The sequence below is a fragment of the Metopolophium dirhodum genome, chromosome 7 (assembly GCF_019925205.1).
Source record: "Metopolophium dirhodum isolate CAU chromosome 7, ASM1992520v1, whole genome shotgun sequence".
NCBI lineage: Eukaryota > Metazoa > Arthropoda > Insecta > Hemiptera > Aphididae > Metopolophium > Metopolophium dirhodum.
In genome coordinates this window covers 31684279-31702120 of record NC_083566.1, presented here as the reverse complement: position 1 = coordinate 31702120, position 17842 = coordinate 31684279, and the positions used below count along the sequence as shown (strand labels likewise).

General features: G+C 28.1%; 2 protein-coding genes across 3 annotated transcripts; both read right to left on the bottom strand.

The window, feature by feature from the left end:
* Positions 1-1905: 1905 nt before the first annotated feature.
* On the bottom strand, positions 1906-11842 carry LOC132948899 (guanine nucleotide-binding protein subunit beta-2). The gene is made up of 7 exons (XM_061019586.1): positions 11707-11842; positions 6649-6794; positions 6373-6506; positions 5924-6089; positions 5419-5626; positions 4596-4812; positions 1906-3712 (listed from the first exon to the last, which is right to left on the bottom strand). Exons 1-7 carry the CDS (start codon positions 11773-11775, stop codon positions 3606-3608), a joined length of 1047 nt encoding a protein of 348 aa, XP_060875569.1. The 5' UTR covers positions 11776-11842; the 3' UTR covers positions 1906-3605.
* On the bottom strand, positions 11598-16944 carry LOC132948898 (nucleolar MIF4G domain-containing protein 1 homolog). Of its 2 annotated transcripts, none has more exons than XM_061019584.1 (12): positions 16748-16944; positions 16271-16665; positions 15643-16172; positions 15431-15571; positions 15203-15368; positions 14405-14529; positions 13281-13474; positions 12979-13166; positions 12706-12884; positions 12460-12624; positions 12270-12401; positions 11598-12204 (listed from the first exon to the last, which is right to left on the bottom strand). In XM_061019584.1, exons 2-12 carry the CDS (start codon positions 16656-16658, stop codon positions 11935-11937), a joined length of 2478 nt encoding a protein of 825 aa, XP_060875567.1. In that variant the 5' UTR covers positions 16659-16665; positions 16748-16944; the 3' UTR covers positions 11598-11934. The 2 variants fall into 2 exon arrangements, with proteins under 2 accessions (XP_060875567.1, XP_060875568.1); XM_061019585.1 differs by lacking the exon at positions 16748-16944 and having other exon boundaries at positions 16271-16446; positions 16509-16640.
* Between the last annotated feature and the right edge of the window lie 898 nt (positions 16945-17842).

Here is a 17842-nt window from a genome sequence, read left to right as displayed (position 1 = left end):
ACCTTTATTTGGGTACAGACTACAAGGACACAATGATAATATAGAAGGTAATGAAATGGCAGATAAAGCAGCAAAAGAAGCTGCACACTCAAATAACCACATCTCAACATACTCTGAAATCAAAGCTCAAATTAATATCGCAGTACAATATGTTATAGTCAGTCAAATCCAATAAAAAGAAAATAATACATAATTTTTTTATTTGTTAAATTGTGGTGGAGTAAAATAATAAAATAATTATTCGCTACCCTCCCCCAAACAATATTATGGCCCGCGATTCTGAAATGTAGGTACTAGGTAACCGTAGCTGGTAGGTATCTCAGATTCAGCCTGCCATAAAAAAAAAAATGTTGGAGACACTCAAATTATGGCATGATGTTTATCATGTTCTATACGATCATAATATAGGCTCCAGACGCTCCAGTTGGCGGTATTCGGCCGAAATTTAACTGTTTAAGGACGCATACGCTTGCTAACCCGGGCCTTAAGAGGACGTCACACCCGCATGTGTTGTCTCCGTCTTACACACGTACGAAATAAACAAAACGCGTTTACTCAGTCTGAGTATACCTCGCTCATTTTTGGTGTTAGAATAAAAACACCAACTATACAAAATTAAAAAGTGAGATTTAAAGTGGGTGGGCTAACTTCACGTAGGTTAAATATTATATTCAATATTCATTATCATCAAGTATAAATCGTTTGTAATTGAAAAATTTGAAATAAAATCGTACGATTTCCAAACTGATAAAAAAAATTCGAACATCGAATATTTTTCTGTATGAATTTACCCACTAATTACCCAGTCAAAACAACGTGTTAAATTGTATCAATAAGAACAAGAGATTCAAATAATTTCGAAATATGACCAAGAATTGAGATAGGCCTGTAGTTTTGAAAGTTGGATTTGTATATAGGGGTAATTGAGCTATGGTTCCAGAACGAACTAAAAGTGCTTTCATTGAGAAATCACCTGAATAAAATAAAGAGAGGGACACAAAGGAAAATGTTATTTTATAGCCTTATAGTACTTATAAAATGTTTGAAAAATATTAGTGAATTGTTGTATTAGGTAACTTAAATTGAAAAGGTACCTCTTCCATAAGCAGTTGGGTAGCGATCTCCTACTTGTAATTATTATGTTCTAAAATGTTAAGTATAGAAATAATGACGCATTATTTACATTATGTAGGTAGTAGCTAGTAGGTACGCCGGCTGTGGCGGGTATAGGAATATTATTTTCACAATAGATCAATTACATTTTTTAAGACGTCGGGCCGTCGGGGGATATAATTATGACATATACATATTTAGGGTTTGAAATTTGAAATTTTTCAATTGATATATTTCAAAATTGAAAATTTCACTGTTCTTGAAATATTTCAATGAAAAATATTTTTTCTTCTTTTAAACGTGTTCGGTTATAGATGATTAGAAACAATAAATTGATTACACACTTAGAATTAAAGAAAAACATATTATTTTTGTTGATTTATTATTTCATATTTGTATATTCTATATTTTATAGTGCTGAAAAATATTCCCGGCATTATTTTGAGAATAAAAACATTTTTTTACATGAGTTTTAAAATATTGTTGTACATCAAGGCGATCCAAATGGTTCGAAATAATGTTGAAGTCAATTCCAATAATTAATGAAATAATAGTGTATTTTTAGTAATTATAAAGTGTACAAAAGTCGTATAATATGTGTGTATATGTGGCTGAGTGATGTGAAGGTTCTCTGGGCTCATTATTTAATACTTAGATCATATAGTTTGTTATAACTATTATAGATTTGTTAAACAACTTATAAATTATATGTAAATATGTTACATATTGTTTTTGTTTCATACAATAAACCAACTTTTAAAAATATTCACTTAGAAGTTGACGACTATAAACTTATAGGTATAATAAGCATTTTATTTTTATTTTTCATCAAAATGAAATATTTCATGAAAAATTCATGAAATTTTAAAACCCTATACATATTACATACATTATGATTTATGATATAGGTATGTTTTAAATAAATCTGAAATTTCAATACAGGTTTTTCCCCCTTCTATGGCCTTATATACGAATATACACCGCTATTATATGTAAGAAACTACGAAGTACCTAGAAGTACCTAAGTACTTATTTCGTTAATTAGATATAGGTATAAATAATATGCTACACAGAAACCATAAATCAAGATGGACATAATATATTATATATACCTATTAATTTATTAATTTATAAGACAGTCTATACCTATTATAGATATTATATTATATAAGTATCTAAGGGGCAAGGTAATTTTAAAGGTAAACACTAATTTTCTCTAAAACAATTAAAGTTTTTGTAAATATTTTCCTTTACATAATTTGAAGTCATTACAAAACAACGTTTCTGCAAAAATATATATTTTTACTTGTTTGAATAATAGGTACCATACATTTTTATTTTTTAACGTCATAAAATTCTTAAGCAGTAAGCATATTGATTTTCTTACAATTCCAATAATTACATAAAAATTGAATTTAAATAGAGTAGTTTAATAAGGTTACATTCAAAGTTTCACCTAATTATAGCGGAGTGAAATAGTACAGCTAGTCCCCGCAAAATATATATTCTACATTCCACTATTCTTCCCATCACTCATTAGTACCTACTTTAAATAATTATAACTTATAAGTTATATATTATATGATTAATTAATTACTCATCTTAATTCGATTTATATATATTGAAAATGTTAGCAAAATATTCTGCTTAATTCAAAAACGTAATAAACCTTTTTGAGAAAATTAATGTGAATCTTTCAAAGAATTACCTATGTAAATAGGTAAATTGATAATAATGGATAACATACAATGAAAATAGGTACATACGACATACCTACCATCGGGCGATGAGTAAATACAGTGTTTAAGTGTTAGATACATCACTATAGTTGGTTATATCATGGTTACATAATATTATATAGTATATACCTACTTCAATATTAAATAATAATTAATATTTAACATTATAATTAATAATTATTCACTTAAGATAAAATTTATGCTTAATGAATAAATATCTGTAATATTATGAACCAATACTGACCAAAATAAATTATGAAGTTAATATAAACGGGAAGAAATAAACAAAAATTAATACAACTTAAAATCATAATACTTCACTTAATAAATGTATTGTATTCAATATTTAAAAAAAAATAACACTGTGTAACAGTAACACGACTTTAACACACTATAAACTGACAGTTAATAGTTACAAATAGGTACAATGAAAGATTTTATTTTATTTTTTCGCAATACCATATAATTATATTCACTAAAGTAGAGACTAGAGAGGATGGAAAGCGTGACAATGATGAAATGTATTACGGTCGCGTTATCGTTGAATAAGCATGCTATTAAACAGTTTTCTGATATTTTACAAAACATCATTTGATTGGATTTTAATTGTTTAAACGAATACAATAATTGTATAGTGTAACTATATATATATAATACATATATTATGTTATATTATTGTATCTACCTATAGTTAGGTGAAATTAACACTATTCGTATTAGGTGATCATATAGGTTTCATAACAGTTTCCACGTTTAAACCCAAACACGTACGTTCATGTCCCAGGAACTTGTGACCACGGACATACCATTCGGCGATACACTCAGTGAAGTCACTCTGTTTTCGTGTCCGTTCAAAGTACCTGTAAGCCAGCAATACATATTATTGTATATTATCAGGGGTGTATTTAGGAATGTCTTGCGGGGTGAGGGCACAAAGAAAAATATCAAATTATACATAGTTATAACAGTGATAACTCATATTTTCTATCTCAATATAATGTCATAAATTACAACCAAATAACCAATATACATGCGTTTGATAGAAACATAACATTTAATTAGTAAGAGAAGTTAATACTTTCAGTAATAAAAAAAATATAAAATACGGTGAATGGTGGGGGGGGCACGAGGCCCATGTGTCCCCCTTAAATATATGTATATAATTATTTATTAGGGGCATCATAATATAGTTTATAGTATTATCATGGCTGCACTTTGAGATGAATATAGGTTTCAGGACTAATCTAAACATCAGACTTTTGAGAAACTCTTACTCGTTAAAAAAAATATGAGATCCCTTTCATAGCCCCGACTCCCGAATATTTTAGTATTTTGTGGTGGCCAGTATAGGCGCAAGGCACGTATAGGTGCAAGTCGTAGGTACGATATCCCGAGTGTTTTAAAATTAGATATACACATTCATATTATAGCCGTTGGCGGTAACTGGATTAAAAAAAAATATTTGGGCCAGGTTATGGTAATATTATTTAAATAAATTAACTTCCTAAAGTTGCGCGACTGGTGTTAAAGAATAAAGGGCAAATACTATTGTAGTATCACCTGCGGTTGCCGTTTTAAAATAAGCATCTAACCAGATTGTCCTGATTTAAATTTATTTGTTCACCAACATTTATTTATCAAACTCACGGCATCGTAGATTAATCTTGTTATGACTCATAATTTTCGATTAATATATCATATTGTAATATACATATTAAGGTAATAGATTATTAACACACTTACCATTGTGTTGGACTTTCATCGTGTCCCACACATGAACCGAGTTATCGTCGCTACCAGCCAACAGAAACCTACCAGACACCGATAGACCACACGAAGTGAATCCTGAAGTGGAATTTGGTGGTTTGTACATAGCAATTTGTTGATCAGACCTAATATCGTATAGACGTGCGGACTTGTCCTCCGAAGCTGTAGAAAATCCGTATCCACTGTTATGAAACTACAACAAAGCACAGGTCCATTTTTATTTATTTTTATTTTTTCATAATGATTAATAATCATTTTAGATTCTGAGCGGAACGATTGAATGAATTATATTTAGAACGATGGGTGTTTTTTTTCTTGTCTCTCGTCATCGTTTAGTAAAATGCTCCGATTTTTGAGATCATCATCTTTTCTGATAGGTTACTATTAGTTGGTTACTTTTGAGGGATCGGGATTTTAACTTTGAAAAAGCGACAAGAAAAACAAAAAAGTAAATAAAAGTGGTAATTTTTACGCAAAACAAATATTTGAAAAAAATCGATTTTTAAAAAGTTAACCGGAAAGTTACTCTTTTTAAAGCCATAAGATATTTTTGATTTTTGTAAATTTTTTTTTAATTATTAAATTATACACAATTAATACACTAGTGACACAACAGCTCCGCTCAGAACCGTTTTTCGTATACAATGATTTATCATTGAATTTCAATATGACACATTCATTACAGCGGCCAACGACATGCTTTACAACTACTGTACATCAGGGTGGTATATCCACTTGTTCGCCTTTTTTCAATTATGTCCGTAAACATAATATAGGTTATTAATACGGTGATACATACACAAACAGAATTCACGTCAGCCTCGTGTCCGAAAAACATTTGTTTGCACTTCAGTTCCCTGCGGTCCCATAATTTACAAGTCTTGTCCACGCTGCCCGTCACGAAAATATTTTGGTCCTCCGGTGCCAATGACAAGGACACGACGTCTCCACAGTGAGCGGCTTCTACTTCATTTGTTCTTTTACCAGCTTCTAAGTCCCACATACAACTGTACAATAAGAACACGAACACATTAATAACATTTGCATAATACATTAATATATACGTATAGTCACATGACACACGTGCAATAAATAGAATAAAATCCAAATAGTTAAACTTGTAATTTGAACTGATTTCTACTATAGGGTGCATATTAACATATATATGCCTACTATATTATATCATGTCTATAAAAATAGATGATTTTACGTATATAGGTACTATACGTCCATATACCATGTACAAGTAAGCATGGCAATACGTTTATGTAATAAATGTTTAAATATAGGTGCGTAATAGTTACAGTTTCATGTCTCCAGATCCGGTGATTAGGGTTTTATCGTCGACAAATCGACACGACGACAGAAAACCCTCGTAACCCAATAATTCACGTATCATTTTTGCTCCTCCGTTCGAATCACGATTATTTAAGTCGTAAACAGTGCACATATTATCCATCCCTCCACAAGCTGTAGAACACACATTTTTATGTTAGAGTAAAATTTGAAATCAATATTATGGCGTCATCGTTTCGAGTTTATTACTTTTCGTCGTCATGTATCATAATCATATTATATATGTTTTTATATTTATTCGCCTTCAAGTCCTCAATACGTTTTATGAACCTCAGGCCACTGCACACCCACCCACGACCCACCGAAATAAAAATAAGTAGAGCCATCGCTCCACTTGGAAATTGGAATAAGTATTCGACGCCTGGTTAATATAATACTATGGTATCTATATACTAACCGACAAAATTGCCCGTCGGTGCAAAGGCCACAGACATAACCCAGGCTGAACGTAATGGTATAACTTGTACTTTATTACCGGTCCATGTGTCCCATATGATAAGTTTGCCGTCCAGCGATCCGGAAACAGCATGTCTGTAAATAACATTACTGCACTAGGACGACATCACGTGAGTGTTTTATTCATTATAAATTATAATTTAGATGCCGAAAGCGGTACTACGGTAGTATAGATATTTTGTATTATGTTTTGGTTATTATTTCATTTTTATTTTACCTACTATCGCCGCTATAGTGGACAGAGTTCACTTTATTAATATGTCCTTTGAGCATTTTCTTAGTGGCCAATTTGCACTTTGGCACATCAGCCATTCCATTAGATATTTCTTCAATGGTTTTGTCTTGTTTGCTTTTTTGGTCTTGCTATAATCAAAGTAATAAGATAATGTTAAGTATTGACATTCAGAAATTTGAACAATGAAAATTAAAGAAAAATACCATTCCAAAATATTTAGTATGGTGGAGTCGGTAAATTAAATAATTTTTTTAATTTACTATTTCTAATTTATAGATATTTTTCTATTATACAGGTATTTTAAGTTGTAAGCTTAAAAAATTGGTATAATGGTTTATGGTACAATTTAAATTTCATCGTATTATAAAACATTAAAACATCATTCAGACTTACCAATAAGACAACACCGGCCAAAAAAACTGAATTTGCCAAAATAAAAAAAAAACAAAATCCTAATCTTAAAAAAATATATATGGGTATAATATTAATTTGTGAAAATAGTAATTTAAGATTTAATAAGTCAATAGTTGAGAAAATAACCGATTCATTTTAATATTTTAATAAATAATAGATATGCTGGCTAACTATAATAGTACCTATGCTACCTACCTAGTTATTCATTTTCTTAATGATGCATTAGGTACCGTTTTAATTTTGTTCAAAATACATTTGTATAATATACATCAGTTTTTACTTTCGTAAATAATATTTATATTTTTCCGATCACTGTTCTAATTTTTGTTTTCCTAAATTCTTTTTTATTTCTTTAGTTTCTTTTCGTTCTTGAAGTATAGGTTCTTTTTGTTTTCAACATAAAACCATTAAACTTTTTAGATTCATAGACGCACACATCAACAATGAATGCAAAATTATTAACGAAGGATATCTCTCTGCAGAGCATAGATCTAAAATAGTTTTATGCACCTACAATGTTTCAACACCATCAAGCTTTATGGAAAACTGGAAAAGTTATTGAGTCCAAGTGACAGTAAGGAATTATTTTGATATAAGTAAGTCATGGCTGACACTGCTAAGCTATAAACTATGAATGCCTAAACCAAGTAACATGATTTTATATATTTTGTAAAATGTATTTATATAATATTGTCGCCCCCTTACCATTTCATCCCCAAAACACAACCACTATCACACACAAAATAAACACTTTGTTTCAGGACCGTTAAAAAATGTTTATGAATGAGTTTCGCAACATTTCAGAAAGGTTGGATAGAGAAGTCTAATAGGAATAGTGAGTGGTTGGAGACTTAGAAATATTACTTTGGTGGTTTCTAAATAATAATCAATAAAATCCAATAGGTATATATTATATAATGAAAATATGATAAACATAATAATAATATAGTTATAGTTAGGTATAATATTAGGACAGTGTTGAATTTTAAATAAGTATCGGGGTAAATCATCTTTTAATAATTTAAAACTTTACTGTTGTTATTATACTCAACTATTATACATGAACTATTTTAATTTATATACCTAAGAAGTGGTATATAAGTTAGAATAATTCATTATTCCCAGCCCCGTCACACGGATGTTATAAAACCAGCAATATTTTAACTCATTTTTACTCCTCTTGGAGTTATTATAATACTATGCGACAAATACAAATCCCTCAAAGGCCAGAGCCAACCGCCTAGCTCGACTTTCCAGAGGCTGAAACACAATTAAAATTCAACGCTAGTAGGCCGAAATTGCGCAAATGCCGTGCTGCGATAAAATTAAAAATTATAAATTAAAAACTATTAAACGTAAAATTCGATATTTATTTATTTATATTGAAATATTATGTTTTATTGACGTATAAAACGCATATTATTATTTTATATCTACGCGAGAAGTGCAGTCTTCGCTGAACCGATATTGAAAATTACAATATTATTGTAATCGACTGGCGTTCGTGTGTTTTCGCTTACGATGTGGATTAGGCCTACAGGGGACACCACAATAAAAAAAACGCGCCACGTGTAATACCTCATGCTTTTAAACAACATGGGCGATGTGATATTATGTTGTTTAACAAGTAATAGGTGGTGTGGAAACTTATACGACACTGCAGTCATCCTACACATCGACTATCGAGTACATTCAAGTAATATTGATAACACAAATAATAAAAATATAAAAAACCTGTATAACATAAGACAGTGGTAGAGATTAAAGAATTAATATACTATTTGAGCAATACAGATCACAGGTGGTTAAAGCGCAAATTTACGAAACGTCGGGAGCTGGAAAAATGTTCGCACGTTTGACGTTTCTCTTCAAGAAATAATCAAATTAAAAATATTGTTTTTTTTCCTAACATTAGTGCGCAATTTGTAAGACGCGTATACCTACATAAAAAATTGAAAATAACAAATATTTTGTAGTAAATGATATACAAGTGGTTAAAGTGGGGAACATTTTGAGGAACATTTACATATTTACAAATATTATATTCAATAATCAATACACTTCAATAACGAATTATAAACAAGGAAACAATGTAAACGAGCTCACATTCAAGGGCAGTCTTTCATCATGCCAAAGATAAAGCCTATTTATTATATTCCTTAATCCTCAATGTACAATAAAGGTTAATGTTAAGTCGTGCCAATTGGTAGGTAGATATATTAGGTAGTGTTAAAATATATTTAATAACTAAGTACGCGAACAGCGCGGCGTAGGCAACCGTAGGCCGTAGGATAGACATATAAGTAGTCTCTATGATCTGGAGTGACATATTTCATTGTTCTTCCATCCCACTATTTGATTTTTATTAAAACTACTAAAATTACCAAAAATGTTTAATTCATTTTTTTCCTCTTCACTTTAAGGATGATTTGATCGTTAATTAATAAAAATAAAATTACGTATACCTGCATCTATAATCTATGTGTACATTATAATTTTAACAAAAAGGACTGATTGATTTTCTCAAGTTAGATAGGTATCGTTAAAGTCAATTATATTCATAAACAATATTGATAAGTAGAAAACTTATTACAACATGTGGCTAACTATACCTACATAAGTTTAATTATTGCTATAACATTTCAATTTTTAATTAAAAAAATGTTTGTATAATTTATAGCCTTACAAGGAAATACTAAAACAGTAAACATTAAAGCATGCACTTTAAAATAATCTTCGTCCACTTTACGGTCTTACTAACATCATATGATGTAGGTACCTAAACTACTTACGACCTACCTACCTATAAATATTGTGCACCTCGACATATTTTTCTCACGCCTCACAATGCGATCTGAATATTTATCTAATAGTTTCCAAGTTGTATTAAATTAAAAAAAAAATTAATTGCCTTATGAATTGTCTATACTGCGCCCCTTAAAAATCAGACTCTTGGAAAACACAAATTGCATTTTTTCCGAATGTTATAGAACATTGTTTTCCAAGTACAAAATTTGTTTCATTCATCAAAGAACTTAAAAACAAAACTTTTAATTTGCGCCTATGCCTATTTCATTTTTAGAGCATTTGTGATACATTGAATAGGTACATTTTTGGTAAATTTTATAAGAACAGATAACATTTGATAGCAATTAACAGTAAACTACAGCATCAAAAAAAAAAAAAATTGAAATAGGCATAGGTGCAAATTGACTAAAGTTTTTGGGAGGGACTCAAGCCCCCCTCTCCATAGCCATATTGCTTAGTACCACAGAATATAAAAATTAGTACTAATTACTAGATTTTGAACTGGGGAGACTTGACCGACATTTGAGGGGACTAAGTCCCCCCCCCCCTATTTGCGCCAATGGAAATAGGTGTTATTTATGTTGCTTCGTAATATTATTTTTATTTCATAAGTATTATGGTTGCCCAACTGTCTGATAAATTACATTTTCGTCACGCACAGACTGATATTTAAAGAAGTATAACATTAGATATATAGATATAGGTCGTTTTATTTACGACTTGCATCAATCGCAATAACGCCATATATGTGCATTTAAATAGTACAAATAGATTTTTGTTTAAAAACAATTTTCAGTCTTGTAATACTATTAGTGTATCAAGTCGTATTTCTTAGACATTTTTCTTGTCTTTTAGTACATAAGTTAGGCATGAAATGAAATGTAAAATATGACCACAGTATAAATGTGCATATAGGAATATATAGTGGTTTGACCTTAACAACCTAATAGGCTTTAGAGTTTAGTCAATAAATATAGTGGGACTTAGAATGTAATAGAACTATTGAGTAGGTATATTAATTTAATTTACTGTATAGTTCAAATTATGACATTGAAATTAATTTCCACCACACAGACAGGGCAGTCAGTGTGATAATAAGTATAATAGGTATATATGATACACCTAATATAATATGCCTATTTACAAAAGAAGAATATAGCAAAGAAAAATCACGAAGCATGTCTCAAACTGTGACAACTATGTTTTTATGAAGAAATCATAAGGACGGTTTATAATTCTTAAAATTAATGATAATAATATTATGTCTACATAATATATGTAGACATTAGTAAAAATCAATAGTTTTCTATCTTGTACAATATGAAACCTTAGTATGTAAAAACTTTTTAATACCTTATACTGACAGTACTTACACATTTATAGTGGTTAATTTTTATTTACATTAGTAGGTTATAACTTATTATTTCTTTAAAATTTTAAACATATAATTATTATTTTTAAATTTTGTAAATTTAATACAGTATATAAACATTACACAATCTTAAAATCTGAGCAATATTTCCTTGAAGGGTTAAAGGGATTTTTATCCTATAACTAAACATGTTTGTAGTATTATTTTAATTTATTAGGTATGATATGTTCAAATAGTATCTCATTATTTTGTTACTTGTTTAAAAAATATAAACAAAAAATACAATATTGATAAGCAAAATTCAAAATCATTAGTAAAAATGTATAAAATATGCAAGTTAAAATATAATGTACTTTTATTTAAAAAATTAAAACTAACATGACACAACAAATATGTTTATATATAAAAATATATATACAGTTTAACAAGTGAACATGTGTTATTACCTGACATTTGGCAATTAAATCTTCTAGTTCTTTTCTAAGAGCAATTAATTCCGGATCTTTTGGAGGCATTATATTTAACTAATAACAATATAAAATAATGAAATGTTACGTTCACAAAAGACGAGAATACAGTGAATCATAAACAATATGTTTAATGACATTAGTAAGTTTAAATCCAATTAGAGCAAAACAGGGCTTCCAGATGCGTGTAGTCCACGCATGCACACATTAGCAGCGGTTTAATGCGGCTTGTGCAACTTTTACTCTGTTTGTTAACAATTCTAATTTATTGTCACTGATGTCTTTTGAAGCATTTTTAATAAGGAAATGACTTAAAAATAATGTAAGACCTTCACGGAAAAACTGCAAAGTAGGATTTTTTGATGCTTTTAGAAATATATTGGAGGTTTCTTCTTCATCACTATCTTGTAATACTTTAATTAAAGTCTGACGAACAAAACTCACCATCAGTTTGTTCAGGCTTCCCCAGTCAACATTCTAACAAACAATAATTTATTACATTTATGTATTAGGAACTTTAAAAAGTTGTATTTCAATATTACTTTTAAAATAGTGATAGGGAGTGAATGATTGCGCAACATTTGTGCTAAAAATGATGCCAGAATTGGTATTTGATTTTTTTTCAAATTGTCAATTTCTTCTAAACGCACATTTATGGATTTTTTAAAAAATGCCTAAAAGTAATTTTCATAATTGATAATAGTTAGATTACATATTTTTAGTTATAGTTACTTGATATTTTCTATTGGATTGACACAATTGTTGTGCAACATAAGCAAAAAATGGATTATACACTTTATAAACTAATAAACAATGAATTAAGACGCTGACAATTTCTTCTTGTTGAAGACCTTTTAGACCTAATCGAACAAGTTTGTTAAAAGCATCCAAATAGTCCTAGGAACCAGAATTTTAAATTAATAGTTTTATAATAACAAGATTTTTTTAATACAAAGTAAACATTAATAATTAGTATACCTCAGCAGTGAATAAAATACAAAATATATTTTTCCTTGTATCAGTATTCATCCGATATTTTTTTGCCATATCCAGTAGTTTTTTATCGTACATGTCTTTTTTCTGTAAGTTAATATTATTTTTCTGTTCATCACCCTTCCACGCTGAACCAACAATCCACCAACGACCTTTATTATCAGCTAATAATTTCAACAAAAGTAAAAAATGTATACATTATTTTGATTGTGTTATAATTCTTTAATAAGGAGGTAAAATTAAAAATAATACACCAACCATTAAGTAAATCTTCATAGGATATAGTTAATTCTGCTGGAGTTTTATTATATTTGTAGTAAGTACGTATAACTTTTTGTACTTGGTCAATGTATGTTGAGTAACATTGTTCTGAACTAGTAGGTATTTTATTTACATTATTATTTTTTATTGCTGACAGAATTTCCAACATAAATTTTACCCTAGAGCTGAAAACATAAAATTTTAAAATACAATCATAAATTATGCGTTTTTAGTATTTTACATATTAAAAAAAATACAAAATAATGTTTACAAAAAAAAAAGAAATACTCTAATTGTACCTTATTGTTGTTTCACAAGTATCTGAACTTTTTTTTTGTATGTCTAGTAACAACTTTTTTATTAATGTAGGATTATCTTTTCTAAGGTTAAATCCTATAGTTCTTAAAATACTAAGAATTAGATCAATATGTTTTTCTTCAAACTTAATAAGTAGTTTGTCTAAAATTTCAAAAATAAAACCGCCATGGAATACCTAGAATAATATTAAGTAATTAGAATAACTTAATTGAAAAAAATATAAATATTACAATTAAAATTATGTGTTTACATTAATTTACGATGATTATTATTATTAGATACACATATACAATTTCATATCTTATTCAATTATTAGCAGTTGTATTAAATAATAAACAGCATATTACTCTGAATATTTTAATTAGGATTGTAAGCCACAAAAAAATAAATAAAAAAAAATACCAAAAAATACCAGTTACCATTAATCGAAATACATATAAATGTGTAATAGAATGTACAAAAGCAGAAACATCAAACTAAGATGGCAATAGCTGGTTCGTGTGGTAAAATATGTCACCATACATTTTGCTTCACATATTGAGTACATAATTGAATATTTAGTAATATTACATTTGTATATGCCTTATTTATTGATGCATATTTTTTAAGCAATGTAATATCAACATTAATATATTGTACCTACTTAACTTCATTGTTCTCGCATATAGCAACTTACTTAATAAATAATAAAACAAAATATTTTTTCAGAAATAAATAAATACTGTAGAACGCCAATCAACCAGACAAGCAAAAAAAAGAAAAATGTAATTTAATAACTCGTAATTGTATTTTGTTATTCCATGTAATTGTCATCGTAGATTGGATATCTGCTGTTTTAATATGTATAATGTTTATACCTATATAAAAATTTTACTATTCCATACAAATTTAATTTATTATCGATCGCTGATTATCGGTCATCGCCGCAACGTCGGTATTTCAGTATGTATTGAGTATATTATTATGTATGGTCTATTATCCGGATATCCTTGACATTAATTAGTCTGGATAATCGGCATTCTACTGTATATAAATTTCAATAAAGTTTGTAATCAAATATATATTAAAAATATATTAAATATTATGATACTAATTTTTTACTTACTTTAAAAGCATACAGACAACACAACAATAGTACAATATTATCTAATTCTTTATCTTCAACTTTTATATCATTACACTCAATAAGTATATTTAATTTAGTTGCCAAACTTTGTAAAAAAAATGCACCTAAAAGTTAATACAATTGAATATTATTTTTTCACTAAATATAAATAATTTAACTTAATTAAGGTCTCAACAACAAAGTATATATTTGAGGGAGACAAAAACGATTGGATACAAATAAATACACGCTATTGATACGCGTTAACCTAGGTAAGAATAATTTTAACGTGAAAACAGCTATAACATAATATATGATGTATTAGGTATGGTAAACTTACATCAATTTTGTGCGATTATTATTTACAATAATTAGGAGGATGTGCAGTATTTGTTTTTTCTCTCTGGCCCACGTGCAACATAAACAAAACGCAATTACGCAGAATCATTTATTCTATGTTTTTAATTAATTTTAGAGTAAAATCATACATTACAAAAAAGATAGAGAAAAATATTTTTGATGGAATGACATAACAATTTGTCTAAATATTGTTATGTCATTCCCTCAAAAATATTACTCTCTATCTTTTTTGTAATAGGTGATTTTACTCTAAGATTACTTAAAAACATAGCAAAAAATGATTCTGCATAATTGTTTTTTGTCTATGTTGTGCATGGGCCAGAGAGAAAACAAATAGTGCACTGCCATCCTCTTAAGTCAAAAATGTTCATACTATTTTAAATTGACCACTTCTTCCTTAATGTGTTTAATTTATAAAATAAAGATTATTTTAGTTACCTATTTCACTTCCAACATTTGTATGGAGAACGGTTATTAATGTGCTACTTTCTACAATAATTCTGTATGGTGATACACATTCTGAACGTACTATAGCATCAGTTATACATTTATATAGTGTTTCGTTCATATTATTGCGGCTGTTAACTTGATAAAGGTCTTCAATCTGTAAATAATTAAAATAGGTAAGTTAAGTTGTAAAAATTAATGAAAATGTCTGTATTTTACCTGTCTACTAATGCTGTGCATATTAGTTTCTGCTAATCTATTTAACAGCCCTTTAACTTGTTGCCTGAGACGTTTAAGCTGTTCAGATTCTTCATTTTGTTTTTTCCTTAAATGTGGAGGTATATATGCTATTGACTGTTCCTATTATTAAAACATTTGTATAAAAAAAAAATAATTTTGTTAATAGGGAATATTTAATTCAAGTAACTTGCCACTATAGTGCCATCGGATTTCCTTATTCTACCATAAATATCTTCTTTCGTACTAATAGTTTTTGTATCATCTTTATTATTTAATAGATCTACATCTTCATCAGTTTCGCTGTCAGACAAATTTTCTTCTTTCTCATTGTCATATTCAAATTTTTCTTCAAGGTTGTAATCAAATGCATCATCATCATCATCATCAAAATGTTCTTCGTTGGACATACTTTCATTATCATAATCTTCATCAAGAGTTTCTTCACCAGATAAACTTTCGTCTTCAAATTCATCATCCAAAATGTCTTTATCAGATACATTTTCATGTTCATAATTAAAAGTTTCTTCATTAGAAGAGTTATCAGAACAATCAAACGTTACTTTTTTTTTTGATTTGATTTCTGGCTCTTTTTTTTTAATATTTTTTTTTAAAGCATTAACAGTATTATAATCATCATCAAAATTTGAATCAATATCCATCAAACTTTCTTTTAAAGACGAACAGTTCTTACGTGTCTCAGGATCACACACATCCAATAAGTCTAGTTATAAATTATTAAGGTTTATTTTATTTATGAAAACTATAAAAATAAAAATAAAAATAGGTAGGTAATTACATAATATTTTAAAAAAAGGATACAATCAAGTCCATCATCAATAAATGATTTTCCAACCGTTTTCTTCTTGTCTAACTTTAAATGTTTGGCTAATCTTTTGATCTCTTTATCTTCATCTTCATTAGCATGTTTCATTTGCTCACGACGACTTTTCTCAAATTGTTTTTGTAATTTAATTTCTTCAACTTTTTCTTTATTTCTATCCAATACTCGCCAGTCAGTTGTGTTTAAAGTTTTTGGTAATTTCTTTTTGGAATTTACCTTTTGTACAGTAAGTTCTTTAGTTATCACTTGTTGCAAGTGTCCTTTCTTCTGTTTTTTCATTTGGCGCATAGCTTTACGTTCGGCTTTCCTGGATTTGAAAACAAACCGTTGTTCTGAGCTGGTTTTCACCGAAGATTTGGTCTTCATATTAAGACTAACCGGTAAAGATTAAATACCATTAGATACACACAACAGATTATTTTATCAAAACTATACATAATAATATTAAAACTTACATTTTGTATTACTGTGTTATTGATGGAACTGTAAATTATACAGAAGTCATATGAAACAACTAAAAAAAGTAAGTTTTATACTTATAATTTATATCATAGAACTTTATATGTCTGTGAAATTATACAATAATTATTAATAATTATACAAAATATGGACATGGGCACATGGTGTTTGCTCGAAAAATGAGATTACAAATTACAATATTTACAAACGTTAATCGTTATCAACACTCAGACATCGTTATCAAAAATAATGGAGGGTTTTATCACTGAATATACTTATCATTATTGTTTGATAATAATTTTTAATTTTTATTTTATAATCTTTTAAATATTGCATCAATATTCAATGTAAATTCAATATAAACATCTATATAAAAAGTAAAACTTGTGACACCTTCTAATAATAATAATAATATTTACATTATCATCAAAATATTATAGAAAACGTAATATTTTATTTCAGCAATTTAATTTTTATAGAATTATTCAATTATACATAATATATTAGGTATCGAAAATTATAGGTACGTACTTACATAATATTATATTAGTTATCGTAAATCGTAATATAAAACAAAAAGGTTATTGACTATTGTTAATGTTTGAAAATTATTTATTATATATATATAAATTTTTTTAATGATAAGTACCTATACAATACTAGCTATATAAGTATATATTTGTAATTGAATACTAATAGGTAATGTGGAAGTTACATTAATATTAGCGTTCAAGCAAATTGTCATAATGTTTTTCACTAAACTATTTCCAAAAAAATAAGAAAAATAAATGTGTACAATATACCTAAATATTTTCTATTTGATCTACGAGTATGAATTTTCGAATTTTTTTAGTTGGTTATTGAAAACTCATAAAACCTTGTGTTACATTTTCAAGCCTTTTTATTCAAAAACCAAAATCTCATCATACATAAAATGATTAAAAAATAAAAACCATGGTCCATGACATTTTTAAATAGATACCTATGAATAAAATATAAATACCATAGGAAATGAAAAAAATAAAATAATTTTTAAAGCTTATTATACCGTGTGTAGGTACCTAGTAATTATTAATATTATTACAGTAGTG

Excerpts from the sequence above, each read along its gene's own strand:
- LOC132948899 (XM_061019586.1), bottom strand. The coding sequence starts at position 11,775 with ATGCCTCCAAAAGATCCGGAATTAATTGCTCTTAGAAAAGAACTAGAA. Across the intron at positions 6,507-6,648 it reads CACTATAGCGGCGATAGTAG|ACATGCTGTTTCCGGATCGC; the intron begins GTAAAATAAAAA and ends TGTTATTTACAG. Across the intron at positions 5,627-5,923 it reads GGATCTGGAGACATGAAACT|TTGTATGTGGGACTTAGAAG; the intron begins GTAACTATTACG and ends CTTATTGTACAG.
- LOC132948898 (XM_061019584.1), bottom strand. The coding sequence starts at position 16,658 with ATGAAGACCAAATCTTCGGTGAAAACCAGCTCAGAACAACGGTTTGTT. Across the intron at positions 15,369-15,430 it reads TGCACAGCATTAGTAGACAG|ATTGAAGACCTTTATCAAGT; the intron begins GTAAAATACAGA and ends AATTATTTACAG. Across the intron at positions 13,475-14,404 it reads GTTGTCTGTATGCTTTTAAA|GTATTCCATGGCGGTTTTAT; the intron begins GTAAGTAAAAAA and ends ATATTATTCTAG.